Source organism: Antechinus flavipes, chromosome 4 (assembly GCF_016432865.1).
Source record: "Antechinus flavipes isolate AdamAnt ecotype Samford, QLD, Australia chromosome 4, AdamAnt_v2, whole genome shotgun sequence".
In the NCBI taxonomy this organism is placed as follows: Eukaryota; Metazoa; Chordata; class Mammalia; order Dasyuromorphia; family Dasyuridae; genus Antechinus; species Antechinus flavipes.
The window spans coordinates 97206753-97232906 of NC_067401.1; the positions used below are offsets into that span (position 1 = coordinate 97206753).

Sequence of the window (26154 nt, forward strand, 5' to 3'; positions counted from 1 at the left end):
GCCATGTGCCATTTAATTTTTAGAATGAAGGAGGTTAAGGAAAGAATCTGGGCTGAGGAATTTTTTGAAACTAAAATGTTTAAGTTGGCTTAGCACAAGAACCCTTTGTATTCTATCTTTCATATTGACATATGAGGCATCCTTTAATTTTTATTTCTAATAAAATTAATCATTGGTACAGTAGTCTCTTTCTAGAACCAAATTTAGATAGAGATATTAGACTTACTATATGTAACAGCTAATGAATTGGAAATGTCCAAGGTGATTTTCAGTCCAAGAGGTTAGGAAGATAAAGTTTACAGAGTTGACAGGGAGGTGATATCCTGTTAAAAGAAGCCAAGGCTTGACATTAGGATTCTTTGGCTTTATTTTCACTTTATTCTTTATAATTAGTATGAGAATTAAATGAGATAATATTTGTAAAGCTATTTGCAAAAATTAAAGCACTGCATAAAAGCAAGCACTTAGTTGAATGGCTCTGGTCATGTCATATATAGAACTTGCCAGGAAAATGGAGCAGAAAGAACAGTGAGGAGAAATTGAGTTCCCTAGTGTTGAGGTGCGATGTTGATATTGTAATGTAGTGTAGCACTTTGTGGCATGAACTTTTGATTTAAATAACTTTTGATCCTGGTTTTCTAAGAAAATCATAATAGGATAGCTTTGGAGGGAAAAGTTGCCAAAGGTAAAATCAATGAGTAAGTTGTATTAACTGAAACAAATACAAATACTTAAAAGTATAGGTGGGTAAAATATATTCAGTATCTATGTCCAGATGGATGAGAAGGAGACTTTAAATAATATTTGTTTCTGTGCCATTTTCAGTGGCTTTTTTACATAAATATAATTTGTGTCTTTATGAAATCATGAATTAAATAGTAATTTGACACCTATTTACTAAGTGCCATATATATCAAAGCTATGTGCTAAGCAGTGGGATTTACAAAATTTAAATTTTTGCTCTCATGACGTTTTATAGCTTAGCAGGGAGGGGAGTGGTGGTGGGGGGAATAACTAGTATAAAATAATATACAACAACTTAAGAGAAGCATAAAATACTTGCTATGTGAGATTAATAGGGGAAAATATCATTATTACTTAGGGGGAACAGGTATAAGTATAAGGTGAATTTTAATGAATGAATAGGAATTCAACAGACTGAGAAGAAATATGTTCTCCTTTTCCCCATAAGATTGATGAATAATTGAAATGTAAAACTATGAATATTAGATGTTGTCAGTATTTGGTAATTATACAATACTGTGTGTGTGTGTGTATGTGTGTGTGTGAAGACATATATATGATTATATACAGATACTTTTCTAATTTATTTTAATATATGTAATATTTTCATTTCTTCAATTTCTGGAATGAAAAGTTCTCAGTTTACTTCATCAAAGAAAGTATTGTTTTTCCCAGTTGATTTTTTGATTTGTTTATTCATGAACCTTTGGAGAAGGATATAGGCTGGATCATTTTTCTCAACTTTTTCTATCTTTTGGTATTGAACTTTGTAACATTTATAGAGGTTAATATGATATGTAACTACATTTTTTTCTATATGGTTATTGGGTATACAGAGTACTTAAACATGGTTACTGGATTTGCCTTTGTAAAGTAATAATATGAGAAATATAATTTGAATTACTTTAAAATTTTGTAATTTTGACATAAATCCCAAATTAGTTTTATTCTGGAATTAACTTTAATAAAGCAGAATACTAAATTTTGCTAGTGAATGGGAAAAATAAATTAGAAATCTTATTTTCTATTAATTTTTTTTCCTTTTAGGTAGTTTTCTATTGAAATTCATTAAGAAGATGACAAGTAGGCACTGGTGTGCTGTTCCCATTTTATTCCTGTCTAGGGCTCTAGCACATATCCCACGCTGTAAAGTACTCGGGATAGAAGGCCTTCTTGCTCTCAGGTAATCAATTATATTCAGTGAACATATATCATATGTACTGGGACATTGTGAAGATTTCCTTCAATTTGTTGAGCTTTCTTCACAAATTAAATGTTTCAATTTTCTGTTGGAAAATTGGATCCTATGGGACCATTACCATTTGTTTTCACATCTGTATTTTATTTGGCCCCGAAGAAAACAAAACAAAACAAAAAACTGTAATGTAAAGCTGAGTATTCTGGATATGCTTTTTTCCATGTATGACTAATATAAATAATGTAGTAAAGATCTTTAGATTTCTAAAGAACTTTAAAAAGAACTAGTGACTTTTGCATATTAGTATTTGAGTAAAATAGTACATAGTATAATAAAAGGTTTGCAAAATGCCCTCCATGAATTGTTTCATTTTGCCCTCACAATACTCCTCTGACGTACATATCATATTTTATAGATGAGGAATGTGAAACTTAAGAAATGTTAAGTGGTTAGACTTCCTTTCCCATCCCTTCCATCTTCTGGTCCTGTAATCTGGATCCCTCCAGATGATAACATTCTGTTGTTACACTTTCCAATACTGAATATACTTTGTCTCATACTGCCCAGCTGACGGGGTAGCAAAGGAGGAGGGGAATTATAATACCGCTTGCTCTCTGTTGCTGCTTTCAGACTTTCCCTCTACCTTTTTCACTAAGCAATCTCTCCTTTGAGTTTCACACTCAACACATTTATTGCCCTAATCAGATCCTAGTGGCTATTATTGTAGTGACAGTATTCTCCCTTCTTTCTTAGTGAATTCAGTCTTTTTAAGAAAGTGTTTCTGCCTTCATAACGTCCTGCCATAATCCATATCTCAAATACTCAACACTTCCTAATTCATCAAACTACTTAGTTCCTATGACCTTTTCCTCTATTCCATCCAAGCTACACATAGTCATGCACCCACAAATATTCTTCTTCCTTATTCATAAACTCTGAAATTCCTTCATCTGATCTTATTTTTTATTATTCTATCATTCCCTTTTTTTATAATTCTATCCTATTCTCTATTATTACATTTCCCTTCCACACCTCTTTTTCCCAGGCCATCACTCCTGGATTAGCTATCTCTTCCCTTTCTTGTCTCAACTCTTTAGTGAACCATCCCAATTTTACATTGTTATTCATTCTCAAATTCCCTGCCCTGTCCTTTTTTTTAAAAAAGAACTTTCCTGATGTCATGGTCTTTAAGAATGAAGGACAAACCACTGCGTGTCTCCTAAAGCTCTTTTCTGGCCTGGCGCCCTTCTTTTATCTGAATGTTATCTCTCTTCAGATAATTCCCATATCCATGTATCTAGCTTCAGTCTTTCTTTGATTCCAGTCCATCTTAAATTTGATGTCCCATAGACATTTCAAACAAACCAAGTCTAAAACAGGACTCATTTATCTTTCTTCCCAACTTCTCTATTAACATCATCTTTCTAGTCACCCTGGCCCACTAATTTGGAGATGGGATTTAGACTTAACTCTTTGTTTCAAGGCCAGTATACCTTTTACTGTATCTTACTGAAATTCTGGGTCAAACAGTTAATTATAAAATTTTAATTTAAATATGAAAATAAGAAAGATAACAGTCAACCTAATTCTGTGGAGTAAATGCTGCCTCCAGGTCAGTCAGGGAAATTGTAGTCAAGAGGATCTGATTTCAAATCCTGTCTCTTTTGTTTAGCATTTGATCTTGGACAAGTTGCTTAACTATCCCAGACCTGAATTTCCTCATCTATAAAATTAAAGAATTGGTTTAGATTGGCCATTTATATAACTATATATATAAAACTAACTATAATGTAACTAACTCCATAAAATCTGTGATCTATGAAATTACTTGATAATTTTGCTTATGTAAATATCAGTTTCTAGGTAATAAAGAATAAGTTTTTAGTTTGGAAGTAAGCTTTGGTGGTAGAAATCGTCATTAAAAATCATAGGGATAAAACAGTCTTACTGATGGCTTCAGCATAAGAAATGAGAGATGAAATATACATTTTTTTAAAAGATTGTTTTATATAGTTATGTAAATGTGGATACTTTAAGAGACTGTTTGGTTGTAGGGATATTCTTCAGTGTACTATGATCACACATCAGATTCTGTTAAGGGGAGCAGCTCAGTGCTATCTTCTTCAGACAGCTATGAATTTGATAGATGTGGTAAGTTCTTTACTCATTCAGTATTTCAGTTAAAAAGCCTTTTAAAATCCAGTTGTTACTATATGAATGAATAAATTTAAAAAACAAACTCATATTTTTAGATCTCTTGTTCTGTTTGAATTTTTCTCAAAATTTTTTTTTAATATCCCTGAAGAAGAAATATGGTTGCCTTTGTTGCAATGGAAAGATCCAGAGAGAAGGACTTACAGTATCTGGCTCCCCTGCATTTGGTTAAATTAAAAATGGAAGCAGAACTACTTTAATAAGAGTGGTATTTTTTATCACCTTTCTCTGTCATTTAAAGGAATATAATTTCACCCCGAAGGAATAGAAAGACCTAGAAGAATACTTTTTTAAATCATTTAACATTAGAATGAACAAAGTAAATAGAAAAGAACAGTACCTTTGTGATTAAAAATGATGGTTGTAGAAACAGTATCATTAGTTAGAACTTTGGGTATGATGTTTTACAAGTGGTAACTACATTTTTAAGGGAAATAAGTTAATAGAATAAACCCTTCTAATCTATTTGCAAATATATTGGCTTTTCCTCCTAATAATATGTAAAAATTATTTATTGTTTAGATTGAAATGGGAAATCTAATTTTAAAGAAGTTGTTTCCTATTTTTAGACTTAAGAGTAGTGCTGTATTTTAAATTCTAGTGTACTTGAATTTTTAAAAAATTTATTCATTCATTTATTTATTTTTAATATACATTGCTTTATGAATCATGTTGGGAAAGGAAAATCAAAACAAAAGGGAAAAACTGTGAGAGAAAAAACAAAACAAAACAAAAAATAAGTGAACATAGCATGTGTTAATTTACATTAGATCTCCATAGTTCTTTTTCTGGATGCAGTTGGCATTTTCTATTCAAAGTCTATTGGAATTGCCTTGGATATACTTGATTTTTTTTAATACAGCTTTTTATTTACAAGATATATGCATGGGTAATTTTTTTCAACATTGACAATTGCCAAACCTTTTGTTCAAAATTTTTCCCTCCTTCCCCCCCATTCTCTCCCCCAGATGGCAGGTAGACCAATACATGTTAAATATGTTAAAGCATATACTTGATTTTTAAAAAAGAGTAATTTTCTTATTAACACTATTTCAATCTTTTTGGTTAAAGATTTTCTTTCATATTTCTCCAGGAAAAGGTCTCATTTTCAGATGTCTCAAATTTTCTTATGTCTTTGAGGCAAGAGGAGTCCTTAGGCAGAGGTACTATATTGTGGACAGAGGTAAGACTTGAAAATAATTGATTTGGTCTTTGGGATTATACAAGAATTGATATGTAATAATTTCTTTCTACCCAGTTGTACAAAATGTAATGATTGTTTTGGTAGGTATAATTAGAATAGAACTCTGTTCTATTATTCATAGTCTTCCCTAAGTAGTTAAAGCTACAGATTCTTACAGAGGAACAGAGGAGAATATTTGGCATAGAGGCATATTTACAAGAAGAGGCAGTAGTTGTGAGCAATTCTCTGGTTACTTGATTATGTATAACCTAGATATGATGGAAAATGTTAGATTCAAAGGAAGATGGAAATTGCAGAGAAAAAACTCCAGATAGGAATACTCAGAGGGGACATATATTTCCTTAGATTAAAGGAAAGTCATCCATGATTGTTAATTATAGTTGTGGATTTGGGAAAATATCTTGGGGGTAGAGGAAAAGGAAAGGAGCAATCTATAAGGTTGCTTAGGATCTATAGGCTTAGAAATGGAATTAAGTTGTCTTGAGCTATTTAGTAGCTCTTTTATTCTGAATTTTCTTTTTGCTATTTTAATTCAATTAAATAAATATTTAAGTGCCTACTATATACTAAGTATACAAAGTTAAACAAAACATAGATAGCAGTTTCAAGGAGTTTGCTTATCATTTAATTAGAAGTTTATAAACTAGTTACATGTTTCAAAGAAATTTTGTAACATATTTTGAACTTGTTGAATGTAACTTGTGCCAAGTAATCATTTGGGAGAAAATGAGAGATCCATGGAACTGAAAAGAAAACAAACAGTAGAATAAATTTATTCATATAAAAGTCAGCTTTTGAAGACCTTAAAAAAAGAAGTTTGGCACCTACTTCACTCTCAAATTCAAAGAACAGTGGAACTTATTTGAAGACTTGAATCTCCCAGGAGGAGAGAGAATAAATTTCACATTTATTTCCAGATATAAACTCTTTGTTAAGTTCCTATTCTGTGTTCTGTTTTTTAAATATGGAGGTTACAAAAGAAGTATTGAGGATACTAAAATTGAATTGGGGAAACAACCTAAGTCTTGAAACAATTATGGAGCATGGTAGATAGTACTCAAATGGATAAATGGCAAAATGTAGACTATAAGTGGAATAGGAATTAAGAGAAGAAAGGCCATTGATTTTAGGTTAGCAAACATTCTGGAGAAAATTGGGACTTGTTTGGGATTATCCTTGAAAAATAAGGGGAATTTAGATATATGGAAAGGATGAGGGAAGTTATTAGACTTAATACCACAGTAGAATGAACAAAGGTGACAGCAGGAAGGAATGAGCAGGATCTAAAAATTGATTGAACTGGTTTCTCTTTGAGCACTTCCATTAAGGGCATTTCAGATCCTGTCTTAGACACTTAGTAGCCTTGTGACAGTGAGCAAGTAATTCTCAGCTTCAGTTTTTATAAAAGGGGGGATAATAGTACCTAACAGAGTTGCTGTGAGGATCAAATGAGGTAACATGAAAAGCACTTTGCAAACCTGAAAGTGCTATGTAAATGCTATTGCTGAGCATATTGATAAGAGGAGACCAGAATATTGAAAGACTTAAAAGCCTGAACTTGAAGCTTAGACTTGTTAAGATAGCCAGTGGACAGACACTGATTAGTGTGTGGTGGTGTGCAGCAGAGGGGTCAGACATGAGGCCTGTGAACTATGTTTCCTATAATACTCCCAAGTGTGACCTAAACCACTAAAGCTTTATTGAGATATTAAATAAGATAAAAATATAATAAAACATAGATGATATGTGGTTTTCCACATCACTACGCAGCTTGCAGGGATACTTAGGTGTGGCTTAGTGACCTGCGTTTGTGTTTGAGTTTGAAACCAGTGGTATACAGACTGATTTAAATAGTGAAGAGATGAAATTTAGAGAAAACAGCCAGTTCAAGGACATGAAATAATGATATGCCATTGAAGCATGGATTGTTATAAGTGGTATATCAGAGCTTGCCTGTGGAAAAGAGATAAAGACCTGCATAAACAATAATATGAAAGCTACAGGATAATTAGTTTGTTAGTTTGGCTAGTTTGGAAAAAAGTGTGAATACAGAAAGACTCAGCTTTTGGTTGATTCCATCATGTCATCTGCTGCTCAAAATGTGTTGCTTGTAGCTTTATATGCTTTTCCTCAGAAGCTTCCCCAAACAGAATCGAGACATTCTGGATTTTCACTGCTGCAGATTTTGCTGATTAGTTCATTCTACAGTGCCTCAAAAGCATTTCAGTTTTATCAGCTCATTTGCTCATTCATCAGTAGTAACATCTGAATCATCAGTTGTAGCCTTTTGCTGTACTAGTTCTTTATTGCCATCTAGTGATAAAAGCACACCATTGCCTTTTATGCTCTGGCTTCCTACTAGTGAGGAAAGAAAAGAAAAGAAATGCTATTGTTATTATTGGATTTTCAAATGTAATTTTTTTAGGCATGTAAAATCCCTCAAAATCTACCTAAGGGAATTTTTCAAATAGTTAAAATTTAGTTATTAGAGGGCTAATTAAAACTTTCTATAATGGATGGAAATATTTCTAAAATAGTCCTTAAATGCTTCTCTATTATAAGAGTAGATTATTGATTCATGATCATTATTAAATAATTCTTATTTTTTTCTTTATTGTATTGTTATATAGTTCTTTAATGTTGTGATGACCTGGAGTTTAGAAGAGTTAATTTTACATTAAATGGCTTAGATTGTCATTTTCTTTTCTTTTCTTTTTTTTTTTTTTTACTTCCTAGGACTTTAAAATTATTTTTCTGTTTCTTCCTTCAGTGTCAAACTGTCCTAATGCCTGCTTATAATATTATTCTCCATTCCTTTGTTCACTTTAATCTTTTTGATCTGTTAGTGATTTACTGTGTATGACAGCAGATATCAAATTTATTAAAACTGCTTTTAAAGATAAAAACTTTGAATGAGTGCCAGAAACTCTCTCTCAGTTCAAGAGAAAGATAACTCTTTTGAGTTATCTGTTTTAGTTCTTTTTTGTTTTCTTTTTGTTTTTTTTTTGTTTTTTTTTTTTTTGCTGAGGTAATCGGGGTTAAGTGACTTGCCAGGGTCATACAACTAGGAAGTGTTGTGTCTGAGATCAGATTTGAACTCAGGTCCTTTTTGACTTCAGGGCTGGTGCTCTATCCACTGCGCCACCTAGCTGCCCCAATTTCTTTTATATATATATATTTAATATAACTTTTTTAAAGTTTCTATTTATAACCCAGAGATTTAAGGCTATGGAATAAGTAACCTTTAGATAAATGAGGGATTATCGTATATGAATGAAGCTAATTATTGGTATGTATTTTAAAAAGGAAATCACTTTTAAATTGTATTTATATTATCTATGACAAACTTTATTCTTCAAAATGCAGTTTAAAAAAATCCCAAACAGTTCATTTTTAATCTTGTTTTAGTAAGGCTTAAATCAGAAGAGTAGCCCTAACATGAAATTTTGGCTTATAGTGGGTACAAAATTAGCATTATTTTGAAAAGATCTACTTTGTACTTATTTCTTTTATATATAAGTATCTTTCCTTTGAAATAGTGGTTATCAAAAATTGTTTTAACATATTATCTGAAACTTGGAAAAGGTGATTTGTAGTAGATGCTGCTAAATCTTCTTATTTGTAGGTGAACTCTGCTTGAAATTGAAGAAACTCATTCACTGCCTCTTATCCCACCCTGAAGTCTACAGTGTTCTTGAGGAAGCAAAGGAAAAAAGGAAGAAGGAAATCTGAAAGAACTTAGAGAAAGTTAAAAAGCCAGGAAAATGTAGGGTTGATTCTAGAGGAAAAAATGTAGAAGGCCTGAGAATACTAACAGAAATGACTGAAGAAACCCTTGAAATCTCATGAAATTTTTCTTTTTTTGTATTATTTTTTTCTCTATCTGTATTTCCTTATAGGATCTTTGTATGAAAATTCACACATTAGGAATTTTATATTATATCAAGGGAATAGAAGAAAGGCAGGAAAAGAAAGGAAATTACATTTTCTTCCCTCAGGAGAACTAGATATTGGGAGTTTAGGAAAAGGGGAAGGGTGATAAAAAAACAATTGAGGATACCAGTACCTTCTTATTGGGAAAATGAGTATGGGGGTGTTATATTATTGATAATATATAAATATATTGTCAAAAGCAAATAATAAAAATTGATATTAGATTAGTATTCATTCCCACAAGTGTCCTAAAAGATATTAAATAAGAACTACAAATTTAAAAAAGTAAATGTATTAGAATATATTTGACAAGGAGAAATGGTGGCCAAAGGCAACACTAGTTTATGACATAAACTTGTTCATAAATCTTATGAAGGCTGATCTCATCTCAGAAAGAAAAGAGATAGTGAACAGTGGAACCATTTTAAAGAAAGTTTACCAAGAAATCCAACTAAGTATTCATTCCAGGGGCACTTAAAGATGAAAATGGTAAGAGGATAACAAATAGAAAAAAAAAATAGAAAAGATCTCTAAAGATTATTATAATAAAACGTTTAATCATCGAGGACAATAGCTCTATCATGTTTGGACCCTGGGATTACACTCTTCCATTTGCCTATAGGAGAGTTCGAAATGGCATTGAAGAGAACAACGATGGTGGTTTAGCAGACAGATTGAACAAAGTGTTCTTAGAAGAGAATTGTGCTGGAGAAGAAAAGGTTGTGAAAGTAGTAGCAATGGTCCACATTTTTGTCATTTTTCAAATGATTGAAAGGGAATGAATGATCCTCATCTATGTCTTATACAATTCTAAAGAGACAAATGTGACAAAGTGGGAAAAACAGTGAGTTTAGAGTTAGAAGACTTGTGTTCAAATCCTTCTACATGACAAATTACTTCTGGACTTCCTAAAAATTTGCACATATGGACATTTTTAGGGTTTGCAATTATTATCTAATTTGATCCTTACAATTACCTGGGAAGTAGGTGCTATTATCATCATGCCCGTTTTATAGATGAGGAAACTGATGCATGGGAATAATTTGCCCAGCATAATACAGCTAGTGACACAACTATCTGAGGCAGGATTTGAACTCAGTTCTTCCTGAATCCAAGCCCGGATACTCTGTTCATTGTTCTAACTCTTTGTGCCTCAATTTCTTCATCCATAAAATGAAAGATTTAGTGAACTAGACCCCTTGTGATCTTATTGTGTTTTATTATATATATATTTTTATATATATATATATATATATATTTTTTTTTTAATTATGAAAAAGCAATTGATTCAGTGGAGCAAAATACTCCTCTAAAAGCCCTTTTGTAACAGAATCATTTATAATTACTTGAAAGGCACAGCAACAGTTATAACTGGTTCAGTGATGCTCTTATTATAAAAATGAGTTGGTCACCCCACCATGATGAAGTTCCAGTTGCAGAAGATTTCTCAAGGGGTGAAAACATCTTCCAAATATACCTGTTGGTAGATAACTACTAGTTGCATGAAACTGTGTTGCAGAGACTTCTGGAAGAGATCTGTAACTACTAAAAAGACTTTAATATGGTCATGCTCATGGGAAAAACCAAATAGGTGAAGAATGTCTATTGTCCAGATTTTGACATGCATTGGATGTCCACAGACAGTAGCATATAGATCTTGTCTTTTATTTATATATATATATCTGGAATAGATGCAGCAGATGGAAAAGATGGAGTTATTTCATAATATTTAACTATTTTGTACATATATAGTTAATAAATAACTTTATGTTGTGTATATTTTTATGTGTACTTGTCTCCTTTAGGATGTAAACTAATTTCAAGTATGAATCATTTGCTTCTTTGTACATGAATCTCTAGTTCTTGCTTAGCACATTATCACACATTAACAGTACTTAATAAATACATAGTGATTGCTTGATGGTTAAGATGGTTAAGAAGCAAAGCTTCTTAAACTGGATCGGGACCCTATGTAGGATCTCAATAACTGAATGTGGGAGACATGCAATTATGATTTATTATCAGCAAATGTTTGATTTGTATATCTATTTTATATAAATATTCAGTGTTTATGTTTGTGCAACCTAGGGTTGCATTTAAAAGGAACCTTATAAAGATTGGGGGTGGAAAAAATAGAATACTTTAGATAGAGTATTGTAGTGAAAGTCCTAGACGAGAGTCTCTGGAGGGTTCCTTTGTAGATTTGGCTAAGATTTTTCCCTCTAGTCTTATTTGTGAAAGATACCTGCTTCTCTTTTAATTGTTTTATTGTATGGCATTTACTATTTGAGCTATGTATTTCTTTTTCATATTGTAGTATAGTATCTGTTAGACTCCATTCTTAGTAAATATTCTTTAAAATTATATTTAGTAAATTAGTGTGCATTTGTCATGTTTCTTAAATATGTAATTTTTGAAATTTAGATTTTCCTTATTTAATGAAAATCATGAGAAGCAGTCTTACAATCAGACCTGAGTTCAGTTCTCATCTGGGACTCAATCTGACGGAGTGACCCAGGGTGAATTAACTATCTTCTGAATACCTCGCTAAAATTATAAACTGCAGAAAAGGAGATGATCTGCATTTGCAGAGAGAGTTTCTTTATTGGGAGTTTTCTGTACCAATGAAGTCACAGGTCTAGATTATAAAAATTTTTTTCATCCCAGACTGAATTCTTCTGATTCTCTTTTGAATTCATCTGAGTATAGAGGTTACTGAAAGCTATCTAGTGGAGTATAAGTTCTGGCAGGCCCTGCCAATCTGGGAAGGCTTTGGTTATGAACTATTGAAGAGGAACTGTTTGTCATTTGACAAGCTGAGTTTAGTTCTGAGCATCTCATCTCATCCCTGAGAAGCCTGCCATGATGTTTGATAAATATTTTTGGGCATTGCAACAATATAAGAAGGCTAGCTAAAGTATTTAGAGGTTATGATTTGCATTAATGGTCCCATGTAGTGAAACTCCTGATTCTAAGAGGTATTAAAGCCATTATTTTCTTGATAGAGATTAGAGGGCATATTTTATCTATCTGTTTATATATATATGAAATAATTAAAATTTTTTCCATATCTTAGCTCTGTGACTGGTTACGGGTTAATGAGAACTACTTTGGAGAAATCTCCAGCTGCATTGGTTTTTCTGGCAGGTGTTCCTTAAATATATATGTACAGAACCTGGTGCAAGATTATATTAAGTCACCTTCCTTGGAAGGTAAGTTGGACATAATTTTTTGTAGATGAGTATAATGAAAATATTTTCAGAAGACATTAAACCATCTCTGCAAGTGAAATTTGGACTTAACATAGTTGCTAACTCATTGGTAGCAGTTACTTATTTCAGTTCAATATGGAAGTCAAATGTCAGTATTTGATTGATCTATGGTTGATTGCATAATGGTTCCCATCACTGCTAGACTCTTCATTTTCAGAAGGGCATTTTCTGAGAACTAGACAGCACTATATTATATGTCTGTTTACCACTCTGGCCATTTTTCTATATTCCTTAAATGTCTGAAAGAGAAAGGTATTTGTTAAAAGGAGCTCTCCTTTGCTTCCCATTGTGCATGTGAATGATTTTAAAATGACATATATTTGATTGCAAAAATAGATTTGAGAATTAACTACTTTGGGGAATATAAGCTTTTTTATTTGTACAGATGATCCCTTGTATATCAAAGTGTTAACAGTTTTGTTTATAAACTTAAAAGGCAGCATTATTTCTCTTTAATCTCTCTTGAGCTAATATCCAGAAAAGAATAATTAGCAGATTCATTAATTAGGATTAAATAGGGTTGGTTAGCTTAAAGAAGAGAAGGAAGTTTCCTAATTTCACATAATTAGAGGACTGTTGTTATTTGTAAGAAGTATTTGGCTTATTGGTATGTCTTCAGAAGTCCTGACTAGGACCAGTATGATGGAAGCTACTAGGAAGAGGAAGTACATTTTGGCTGAGGGATAAAGAACTTCCTAATAGTCAGAACTGTTAAAAAATGATATGAGCTACCTCATGAGATCATCTTTCATTACTGAGGGATTAAAATATAGCCAGAATTCTCACTTGCCAGGGATGTTGTAGAGCAGGAAGTCCTTCATCTTTTTTGTGTCATTGACTCCTTGGAAATCTGGTAAAAAGTCTGTGCATTCCTTCTTCTCAGAATCATGTTTTTTAAATGAATAGAATAAAATATATAAGATTACAAAGGAAACCAAATTTTAGTGAAAATAATTTTTTATCCCACTCAAGTTTACAGACCTTCTGAAATCTATCCACACATCCGTGGATCTCGGGTTAAGAGAATAGAAGGAATTCATGCACAACGTGAGGAGTAGATTTTTAAAGTGGTTTTTAGGATTCCTTCCGTCTTTCAAGATTCTATGCATTCTGTTTGCTTTTCTGTTTTCAAGGCTATTTTATTTGTTTTAAATAAGGTATTCTTTCATTAAGAGAATTACTTCATTACTATCAAGAATAAGTTATAATTTGCATGAATTTTACATTTTGATTTCTCACCTCTTGTATTTGCCTGCACTGTCACAGATCATACTATAGTTTCATATATTGATATTGCCAATTAAAGGGTTTCTGCTAACATGATTATCCTTTATGAATAGTATCATGCTTTCTTTCTTGCTGGAATAGTTGTACAATATTCTGGGTGTTAGTAAGTTCTGTGCATCTGTTAGATTATTTTCCTTACACTTAAAATAAATGGATTTTAGTATATGTTCTATTTAACATAGCTTAAATAGCTTAAATTTATAGTGTGCTTGTAATGTGTACCATACACTTTCAAATCTAATTAAATATGTAAACTTAATATATAAGATTATTTTTAGAAACAAAATTTGTTCCTTAAAAATTTTAGGAGTTGATATCTTGATGTATGAATAGTGACTGATGGAAATCAGCTTTAATAATTTAAACTCTTGCTAGTTTGAAAGAAAAGAGAACAAATGCCATGTGTAAGAACTGAGAGGCAGTGTGGGATGATAAATTGAGAGCTGGACTTACAGCCAAGAAGACCTAGCATCAAGTCTCAACTTGACAGAGTCCTGATTGTGTTAACATAGGCACCTGATCTCTCCTAAGTTGTCTAAGCTTTAATTAACACTGTTAAGTTGTTGGAAAGATGTTGACTTGCATTTGTAGGGGGAATTTTTTCATTTGTTAATTCCCCATACAAATGAAATCACAGCCCCAGTCCCCTGTATTGACAATTATACATGAACCAGAACTTGAATGGTTTTGACCAAAAATTCTTGCAAAACTTGGGAATACAAAAATTAAATGTAGGTTATACAGCCCAGAGCAGAGTTAGATTGAGGTTTTGAGAATGAAAAGATATACTATTCTAAAGTTGATTTTGGATTGATAAATTCATCAAGCTAAAGCATCACCATGCTAATTGCTGCATCTAAAATAACTTTTGTTCTGATTTCTCAAAGCGGCCATTGCAGAGAAACTGTAAGTTAAGACCGTGTCTGTGTCAGCAGTAAGTAACAGACCTTTTTTTTTTTAAACACCAGATGCTTGATATCTCTTATTTTTCTATTATGAATTATTGAACACCCCCCTAAAAAATGTAAATTGTATCACATGTAACTCTGTTTGAAAAAGTTCATAACAAATTCAGTATGAGGAACATATCTTTTTCCAAAATTGTTCTTGAAGTTAGTTAATCACAATAACTTTAGAAAACTTATGTGGGGGTTCCTGCTACATAGATCAAAATAGATGCTATTTTTGAAGATCCTTTTCTTGGATTCTACAAATAAAGTCAAAGAATGCCTTCGACATCTGCCTTTAATCATACAAAAAATACTCTGGAAATGAATAGATATAAAGTTTTATCTGAGCTTGGATTAATTAAGTATAATTACTTTTGAGTAGCCTATTTTGTACAAAACGTAGTCAGCATATTAGACAAAATATTTTGATCAAAGATTACACTGTACCTACTTGAAAAAGGATTATTAATCCAAAGAAATCAATTAACATTGAAGTATATCTTATGACAGCTATAAACCCAGTTATTAGGATTCTGTAATTAGATATTATACATTTTTGAATAATGTCTCTCATTGTTAAAATCCTTTTTAGAGTGTTTTGGAACTTCTATTTATTCCATACCTCTTCCCTTTTTCTCCCCCCCAAAAAGTTTTAGAATTTGAATTGTTGGTTTAACAGGCCCAGTTATTCTTTATTATTCTTTATCTTTGCGAACATTATCAAGTGTTTAATAATTTTGTATTTCTGCAGTCTGTTTAAAAAACTACCAAAATATTGATTTTTAGACTTGTTTAGTCTCTAAAATAATTGGAACCACTCATGTTTTTAAGGGATGTGACTAACAACTGTTCTTCCTCCTTCATGAATTTCCTTTATTCATGATCTAAAGTGGAGAAATAGGATTCAGAACTTTAGGGGAACTTTGCTACCTAGTTTTGACTCCTATGTTTTGTAGATGAAGAAACAGATTGGAATATTAAATGCTTACATAAAGTTAGAACTTAAATCCAGTGAATGATTGAAAAAAGTGGAAAAAAAATTGAAAAGTTATAGTGTTCTAAATATTGGAGATACATAAAGAAAAGTGAGATGACCTTTACCTGTTAGGATTTGTCTTAATAGGGAGAGGCACTACATAGAGGAGGATTCATCTGTAGGAAAGATAGAGGGAAAAGTCCAATGGTTCTAGCAAGGCAGATGGTAATGCCTTTTATTTAATATTATTTCCATTAATGAAATCATATCTGCTTCTGATATTGAACCATTTGATGTGCTAAAGACCTATACTTTGAACTAATACGATATATTTTGTACCCCTTTTATCATTTTTATTAGTCCCTCTTATGCCATAATTTATATACATTATTAAATTACACATAAATGGATAGTAAAGTAAATCCTGGAGCTAAGACTCATCCAGATTTGACTTCCAAATCTAGTATTCTTTTTCCTAAACCATGCCACCTCTTTCATATATTTCTTTTCCAGACTACTCCATTATTTGCTGAACATGTTTTATATTTCTTCTCTCCATACTTAAGTCATTTCTTGCTTATCAGGCTTTATTTAAGTCTTACCTATCCATTATCAGCTCAAATGCTACCTTCTCCATGAAAACTTCTTTGATGTCTGCCCTCTCCAGAAGGGATCTGAGAAATGACAATGAAATTGCTGTTTGATTAAATGCTTACTATATGCAATGTACTGTATTTGGTTATTCACCTACTTTTTTACTGTAAGCTAGAATGTAAGTGTCTTGAGGTTTAGTATTATGTCTTAAAACTCTTTGATTTTTTTTAGCTCAGTATCTTGAAAACAGTAGATTCTTAGAAAATATACTGGTGTGGTGCAGCCCTTGAGAGTGCTGTAGCAGAGACCCCGGTACTTTTCAAGAAGCCACAGGCCACTTATCACCTTAGAAAGATAGCTTTTGGGGGTGTGGCATAACCTTGGAGAATGGGTGGGAAAGAAAGGGACTTGAGCCTAATAACTTCATTCTGCTAAGTTACCCTCCCAGATGTCTGGAGCTGCTCTCTTGTACCTGGACCCAAACAATGAATACTCTTTAGTATCAAGAACCCTGTGGTTGAGCGACTCTCCCTTCTCCTGAGCAGAAACCACATAATGCGGATTCGAGTTCCTGCTCCTCTAAGACCCTCAATAACTTCTTAATTCTCTAGACTCTGCCCTTGCTATCTCACTACCTTCCTGCCTCTGACTTTTAAGTAGTGTTTTTTCACCCTCAGCCCCTGCAAGGTCTTTGGTTAGCCTGTGGTGTCTTTCACAAAATAAAGTACTTCTTTTCCTTTTGAGAACACCTTTGTGAGTTTTTCATATTCAGAACCATTCTCCCAACCTAATGTTTCATCATTACCAAATTTTTAAAATCAGTTTTTATTGATATTTGTTTTTATATCATCTAGATTTTTCCATGTATCTTCTCTCTTCTATTCCCAGGGAGCCATTCCTTATAACAAATGATTTTTTTTTTAAAAGAAAAAAGAGGAAAAGAGACATAGGAGGAAAAAATCAATACATCAAAAATAAAATCTGACACTATATTCAACGTTCTATATTTATAGACCCATAAAGTTTTACAAAGAGTGAAGGAATTATCTTCTCATCTCTCTTTTGGGGTCATAATTGTTCTTTATTTTCAAAATATTTTTAGTTGTTTTCTAATGATTCTTTTCATTTACATTATTGTCATGCATATTATTTTTCTGGCTTTGCTTACTTCACTTTATGTTAATTCATGTACTTCTTTCCTTGCTTCCTTTTATTCAGTATGCTCATCATTTCTTATAATCAAATAGCATTTATTGTGTTTCTGCCATGTGTCAGGCATCGTTTTAAGTTCTGGAAGTACAAAGAAAAGTCTGTCCTTTCTTTCTCTTCACCCTCAAAGAACTCCTCCCTCAAAAAAAAAAACAAAAAACAAAACTCCAACAACAAAAAACCCAGTTCCTGGCCTTAAGGAATTCACAATCTAATGGAAGAGACTGCATGCAGACAACTACAGTTAATTCCAAATTACTTCCCAGAATTGTTGTACTAATTATATAATGTTTAATTAACTCTGAGGGCAGGGGCTTTCTTGTACTTAGACTAAGTGCTGTGCATAACTGGAGTAAGTGGTATGAAATTTTTATAATTGAATTATACGCTGACCATTTTTAGTCTTAAATGTATTTGGTATATTTAGGGAATAATTTATTCAGATTCTTTTAAAAAATGGAAATTCTGCTATGTTTAATTTCAATTACCTTTAATTCTTTTCTAGTTTCACTTTAGTATTACCTAGGACTATGATATTTACTGTTTATGAAAAATGGTCATATTTCATGTCAGTAAGTTAGCCAAAGAACTGAATAATAATTAAATGATTCACATATGAACTTGATTCTAAGGCCTTACAAGTTCTAAATATTGTTTAAGCAGGAGGAAATTGCTTTATGCCTGATTGGCATGAAGCTAAACTTGTTGCTGTGATGATCCTGCTTGCTGCAGATGTGGAGGAAATGAAAAATAAATATAGGTAAGTGTGTTGCTTTAAAAAGAAAGCTAATCAGATCTGTGGTTCCATTCAGATGATTGGGTGCAGAGGTTTACTCATTAGGTTTACTGATGGCATCATGAGTGGGATGACTAGCATCTTGGTCTGCCTATTAAGAAAATGTTCAAAAATAATCAAAGTGATTTTGAAGATTAGCAAATTAGTCAATTTATGGAAGAAGAAAAGCTGGGTACCAAAACAACAGATTTTAATCTGTTTAATAAGGGCTTAAAAACTCATACTTTGTATACATGCAAATCCCCAAAATTAACTAATAACACGGCTAAAATTTTCCCCTCCTGAAAATTTTGTGTTTTTACAATTTTTTGACCCTTACACAAATAGAAGGGATTATCTTATACTTTATATGTGTTGTAGAAAATATGAACAGATCAAACTATATTGCTCTGAAATTGCAAAGTGTTTTTTCTTGGTGACTTTATAAATCAGGAACTGGGAAATTGTGGCCTGTGGGCCATACCAGGCCATGAGTTAAAAAATGCTTTTTTTTTTTTTTTTTTTTTTTTTTTTACATTTAAAAAAAGAAAAATAAGGTTGTGTTTTAAAATGTAAAAATCATTGTTAGCATATTGATTATACAGAAGCAAGTAGCAGATTGAATCTGATAGTCTGTGATATAGAACTCTATATTAGCTAAGTTTTTTGTTTTTTTTGGCTAAAAGTAGTTTAAGTTAAAAAAAAATAAACATTTAATATATTTATTATTCCTGATCCATGGTGTCATTTTGACTAAAGTGTTTTGTAAACTTTGAAATGCAATGTAAATTAAAATTTTTATGATTATTATATTATTGGTCATAGGCATATTTGAGAAATAAATAAAGAAGTATATGTTTTTGAGCTGCTCTGTTCTCAGATTTTGTTTAATATATATGATTTATCAACATTCTATCTCACAAAAGTTTTCTTTATAGGAAAAAAATAACAAATTTGAAACTATTTTCCAAAGAAAATTAACTTCAGGTTTCTTTTGTATTTTGTACTTATTTGGAAGTGAGTATAATATATACTTAACTATGCTTTTCTTCTAAAGTGAATATTATTAAACTCATGGGAGAAAATATGATTAAAATGGGCAAGTAGAAAGACCAAAGTATGCTAAGGTATGAAGAACACACTCATAAACTAAATTCTGAGGCTAATTTATAACATAGATTAATATTTAGCAATTTTAGGGAAGTAGTTCCCTAAGTCATAGACTGAATGGAATTTGTCTTAGCTTGAAACATTTGTTTTGTGATTTTTTTTAAAAAATGTATAGTGAGAAGAAGAAAACACAGAATGAATTAAAGGCTTTCTTGCATCCTTTTATGGATGTCCTCATGAAGCTTGGCACAAATGCTTACATACCCTTGCTGAAAACTGACAAATGCTTACAGTTGTTACTGAAGTTATTACAGACTTGTTCATCGAAAGGTTCCCTAACACAAGATGGTAAGTGATATATTGTTAGTTTTATACTTGGGCTGTTTATCATTTGGATTTAAGGAATAAAAGGAAATAAAAAATGTTATCTTTAAGTATTTTAGTATTTGAGTGGGGACAATATATCTGTATTACATTATGTGTTACAGCATAGGGAAAAACATCTGTAACTAAAGAGTTAAGTTCTAAATGCGTAAATGGGGAAAACAGAGAAACAAACAAAGGAAAGAAGCATTTGTGAAGCATTTGCTGTGTTGTGCACTCTGCTAAGTGTGTGTGGTTCAGAAACAAATTGAATAGCTCTGCCCTCCCAGAGTTTACATTCTGATGGGGGAAGATGCCCATAAAGTAGAGTCAAGATTGAGAATAGCCAGGAATGGTAAGCTGACTAAGATAAGAGGAGAGTTCCGTTATCAGGGTCCCTCATCCCACTGACAGAGTTGCGATCAGGTGAAGAGAGCAAGAGGAAGCCCAGAATGTAAATGGCATTTTTGGGAAAATGAGTTACAAAGTTGTTTCAGGGTCACACAGTTTCAGGGTCAGTTACTAGGTGTCTGAGGTACAATTTGAATCCAGATTTTCTGCCACATTGCATTTTTTAGCTAGTGAAAAAAAATTAGCTAGTAAAAAACTTTAGAGAACTGTAATTTCTTTTCCAAATAATTGAATTATCATTATCATTTACAAAATTGTTAAACAATATCAATTTTTTTAATGAGATAGTATTTGTTTTGGTATTTGTTGACAGATACCCAAATTCTTTTCATCATTTTCCCTCTCCTCTTTTCTGTATCTATATCTTTCTTAATAGGCTATGCTGGGTACTTTCCACCTCTGCCACTTTTACCTGTCTCATTCTTTTGAATAAGGTTTATACTTATTAGAGCCATATTTCTTTCACCAAGTCATAATATAATTAACTGAGGTAAAATCTGTTTCCTTGTATTAGAATCTCTGTTTTACTTACTGCCTATTCTTGCATATTTGTATATAGTTACTTAAGGTCAGTTATTTTATTGGCGACTTGTCTCTTGGATTTGGAACAGGTATAATATACCTCTTTATAAAGCTAGTGTTTTTGGTAAAAACACCTATATCCATGTTAAATGAAGCTTATTTTTGCCATATACAATATATTTTAGGACTTGATTAGACCTGATTTGTATATCCAATTCTGTGTAATGAGAAACCTTGTTAAATATTTATAGCAGTACTTGTAGAAGTAAAGAGCTCAGGAAAATGGGTGCTCATTGGGGAATGGCTGAACAAATGACATATGAGTAGACTGGAATGTTATTGTTCCATAAGAAATGATGAATGTGAATAATTCAGAGAAATTTGGAAAGCATAGTGAAGTAAATAGAACAAGAAAGCAGTTTGCCTGATAGACACAGTAATGTGAAGAAAAATAACAACAGAAAGGTTTAGAATTCTGATCAGTGCAGTGACTAGGGCCTTCAGCATATTGAAGCAGCTCCCCTGCCTCATCAGACAAGTTGTGGAATAGAGCTATGGGTCATATGCTGTTACACATGGCCAATGGGTTGATTGATTTTGCTTAATTAAACTTCATTAGAAGGCATGGTTATGTTCTTGTTGTAAGGAAGGCATCATTGAGAAGTCTAGTGATGTAAGAAGAGAATATCAGTGAGGCAAATTCAACAAAAACACTTTTGTCAGAGTTTTTTCTATTAGAAAATACCCCAATTTTTAGACAACATGTTTACTGTTTTGAGAGAAAGCATTACAACTCCTCTAATTCTCTCAATGCTAACGTGAAAGTAACATGGCATCCTCTAGTTGAAGTAATGGTTTCACTACTTGGAACCACTGTACCTCACTAATCTCCTCAGTCTGTTGTTGAATCTGGCAGAATGAATTTGTTTTATGCATCTTTTTTTTTTTTGCATGTTTTATGCTAAGAATTTGTTGTATACATCTCTTTGCTTTCTTGGATTATTCTTACTTATGTTCTCAGTTTCAGTATTACCTCTTTTGGTCATCTGACATTGGAACCTGACCCAAACAATTATCTTGCATTTAATTTAAGAAGGGAATTACATGCTTTTTTGTATTCACTAATAGTATAAAGATTTGACTGCTGCTATTACAGAACAGTTTTTTAGGTATATAACATGACTATTAAAGACTGAGATTGAGCCCATAAGCCTACCACAAAATTCACATTCCTTGTTTTATGCTGTCTGTGTATACTTTATTTAAATGGTTTCTTTTTCCTTGTTATTCTCTTGTGCACTGTGGGGAATATGACAATCCTTGTCCCTAACTTTTTTTGTTAAAGAAATCTAAGTTGTCATGTATAAATGAAGGAAAATAACGTTACTCAGCTCTTCTAAAAGAATTAAGAGTGTCATGCCAAATTTGTATTTGTATTCCAAATCTTTCAGTTTTTCTAACTGTAAAGCAGTTACTTGCTAAATAGTTAAATAAATCATTTTTATTAAATTCTTAATGTAGGAAAGTTAACACATCAAAGGTTATGTAGTATAGGTAACATGTCCGTAAGTAACTTTCTATTGCAGTGTTACAGTAAAAGAGAGCTTGTGTAAGGAAAGGGGTGGTAATGGTGGAAAGAACGAGAGCAACTATGTTCTCTCTGTCTTGCATCTCTCATAATAAATTAGACCAGTCCTATGTGATTAGAAATACCTAAGTAACTGAGAGTATTTATACATATGACAATTAACATGCATAGAATATTTAAAAATTTAATGTCATATAGACAAGAAAATGAAGAAGAAATTAATGTCATATTTCCTGTCAATATTTGAGTGATGAGTAGGGACCTTAAATTAATATTCTTTTATTAAAGAAATTGTTTCCCTCTATCTATTAGCTTGTGACTTTTTCACACTGAAGGTTCATTATGAACTATTATTGTTTTTATACAAAACGATGTGCCCAGTATTAGTTTTTGTAAATTTTGAGATCACATCTAAAGTCCTGCCTTCTGCAGAAGGTCTTTCTCACTCCTCCTTTTACTTAGCGCTCTCTAATGCTTTTTCCAATTTATCCTGTATATATCTTGTTTGTATATAGTTTTGTTGTGTATTGTCTCTCCACTATTAGACTGTGAACATCCTGAGAGCTTGGCCTTTTTTTTTTTTTTTTTTTTTTAAATCCCTAGTACTTTAGTACAGTACCTGGTCCATGGTAGATGCTTGATAAATGCTTTTTTTGTCTTGCTTGTAATATTTTTGAGTTGTATTTCTGATATTTCTGAAATAATGCACTTTTTCTTTTGGTACAGATGGCGTACTAATTCTTCTTCAGAATTCTGTCGTATCCGCTACAGAAAGTATTTTTGAGTTTATTGTTAGAAGGTTAACTTCCAGTGAATTAAGTACTGTAAGTATTTAATGGAATAGCTTAACAGTTGAGTTGTTAAATTCAAATATTATGTATCATTTTTTCTCTTGAATAAATCTGCTTAAAAGGAGTCTTTTTACACATAAGAACTTGTGTGATGCTGGCTATCCAACTCTTTTGCTAGATGATTATTGGCTCTTTCATGCTTCCCCAATTATCCATTTGTGAGTATATTTTCTGTGTTTGTAAAAAATGAAAAATTTCATCTTTGGTTATGATTCCTGATTTTTGATATATAATCCATTTGTGAAGGATCATTGAATCTTGATTTTTAAATGTAATTTTTTCTTAGAGATATTTTAATAACAATTATACATATTTTTTATTTGTCTTAGGTTTCAGATCTAGAACGTTGTCACTTATACTTAACAACATTATCTGCACTTGTGAATTTACATGGGAAAACTGGGTGGAAAAATAATAACTCCATTTGGAGATTCATTTCTGTTTTAAAAAATGCTTCCATTCTGCACCTGCAAGACATGAGTAGTGAAAAGGTAATTTTTCTAACAGTGTAATTTTTTTTGGTGAATCTATTGTAGCTAACAAAGAATATTATTTGATCTAACTTTAGTAATCAATTCATCAGTAAACATTTATTAAGCAACACCTATGTTTGAGGCAATGTGCTAACTACTAAAGATATAAAAATAAAAATGAAAGTCTCTGATCTTCTTCCTTTGAAGAATACATGTATGTAAATAAGCAAAAAAAAATATATTAAATACAATGTAAATTTTCTTTTGTGAAAAAGGGCAGTAGAACTAGGAAGAAAGTGGTATGTCAGATGAATTTTTAAAGACACAAGGAATTTTAGGAAGTGGTAGTCAGTCCATTCCAGGCATGGAGAACAGCTTAATTAAAAGACACCAAAATGTAAGCTATAGTCTCATGTGAGAAGAACAACAAAAAAATCCATTTGGATGAAATATAAATAAAGTATGTTAGCTTTGGAAAGGTGGGTTGGAGATACCTTTGTGAAAGACTCTTAAGAGCTTGCTTTTGATCTTAGAGGAAATAGGGAGCCCAATGAAGGTTATTAAGTAGGGTAGTGATGTAATCTGACGTGCTTTAAGAAAATCATTTTGCAAACTGAGGTGTGACTGCAAAATGGTAAGATTGAAATTACAGATCACTTGTAATGGACTGATTCCATTTTGATAGGCATCAGTTTCTCCAACTGTATAAAAGGAAGATTGGACTATTTGACTTTGAAAGTCTCTTCTATCTCTAAATCTATAATCCTGTGACCCTACCTTATAATAACACAAGAATGTAGTCTTGTGAAAAAGAGCATGACTGAGTTAAAAGGAGAACGAAGATATGTAGTAATTTCTAGGTTCAGATCTAGGTAGAATAAGCTAAGTATCATAAGAAATAAAACTTGGAATAAGGAAGTCTGGAATTCAAAGCCTGCCTAGGACTAGCTATGTGACCTGGGCAAGTCACTTAATCTTTATATGCCTCAGTTTCCTCATCTGTAAAATGGGAAAAGTAACACTTTTCCCAGAGTTGTTGTGATGATCAACTGATAAAATAATTGTAAAGTGCTTTACAAACCTTAAATTGCTATATAAATGCTACTTGCTGCTATTATTATCATTAGTAGGAACAAAACTTCATTGTATTTATTTTTTACATGTCAAATGAGGACAGTGCTTTTAGCCTGACTTCCCAGGGCTGTAGTAATGATGAAATGACAGCAGATGGAAAAGTCCTGTGAACAACTCCAAGACTGTAATAAAGACATTGTTCTAATTTATCCAGAATTTTCACTCAGGAACAGTGGCACCAAGACCTTGTGTATGTTTTGCTTCAAGCATCTTCTTTGAATCCTCAGTTACTTGTTTGGATCCATTCATCCTTGGACTTCTGAAGACCACTAAGATCAAAGAATCATAGGAAGAGATTGAGAAAGGACCTTTAATGTCATTTTATCTAAACCCTCTCATTTTATAGATGATAAAACTGAGATTCAGAGAAATCTTTAAGTGACTTAAGATAGGTACTAAGTGGCAGAACCTGGGAATTGAACCTGGATTTTGTGTCTCCAAATGTGGCATTCTTTCCAGTATTCCATATATTTTGATGATATGGGAAAACATGTTAATTTAAAAAATTATATTGTTTCAAAAAAAATTTTTTTATATATCTAATAGGTGTAAATATAAAGCAAAGTTCCCATAATTATGTAATAAAATAACTACTACTTGAAAATTATTGTAATTTTATAGTGGTATACAATATCAAAATAGTCTATATAGATGCCAGTTATTTTGTATTCCCCCTTTGGGGTAGAGGAAATTTGAAAAACATTTCCTTCAGATGGTATCATAGACATGACCAATTGGCAACTTATGAGACATTTGAGTCTTCCTAGTAATATTTCCTTCTGCCTCTCTTTTCAGGGCTGTCACATGCTTCCATGACCAATGCTTCTTAAAATGAATGTGTGGTCACCCAAACTTCTAGATTACAGATTATAATTCATAATGATATATACAAGTCAGTCAGCAAGCATTTATTAAATGCTTACTTAAATAATTACCTATTAAACACCAGGCATTGTATAATGCACTGAGAGTAACAAGAAAGAAACATTATCCCTTCCCTTAAGGAGCTTACTTTATAATGTAGGAGAAAACATTTAAGACACTGTACACAATAAAAATAACTAGGAACATAGAATAGAAACACACACACACATATAGCACACAATATGCAGTTAGCTAGAAAATAATTTTAGAGGGAAAGTACAAGAATCACAATTGACAGAGAATATGGATAAGAGTGGACAGAAGTAAAAGAGTTTCTTGTAAACATGTTGGAAGCTTAAGAGTGTTAGACAGCAGGTGCATATATTTGGATATAGTGTAGAGATGTGAAATGGGCAGCATTAGAGGCAGAGTACCAGATCTTATTTCAGATCCTTAATAGCTGTATAACCGTGAGCAAGTCA

At 32.0% G+C, this 26154-nt stretch overlaps 1 protein-coding gene across 1 annotated transcript in view; it reads left to right on the forward strand.

Moving 5' to 3' along the window:
* The window catches only part of TARBP1 (TAR (HIV-1) RNA binding protein 1), a 70980-nt gene that overhangs the window by 9874 nt on the left and 34952 nt on the right, over positions 1–26154 (forward strand). The window contains exons 7-14 of the mRNA XM_051993587.1: positions 1792–1927; positions 3997–4093; positions 5250–5339; positions 12370–12505; positions 18242–18341; positions 19642–19814; positions 23077–23174; positions 23531–23692. Of these exons, the coding sequence (XP_051849547.1) occupies positions 1792–1927; positions 3997–4093; positions 5250–5339; positions 12370–12505; positions 18242–18341; positions 19642–19814; positions 23077–23174; positions 23531–23692 (992 nt within the window). The remainder of the gene's footprint in view (positions 1–1791; positions 1928–3996; positions 4094–5249; positions 5340–12369; positions 12506–18241; positions 18342–19641; positions 19815–23076; positions 23175–23530; positions 23693–26154) is intronic.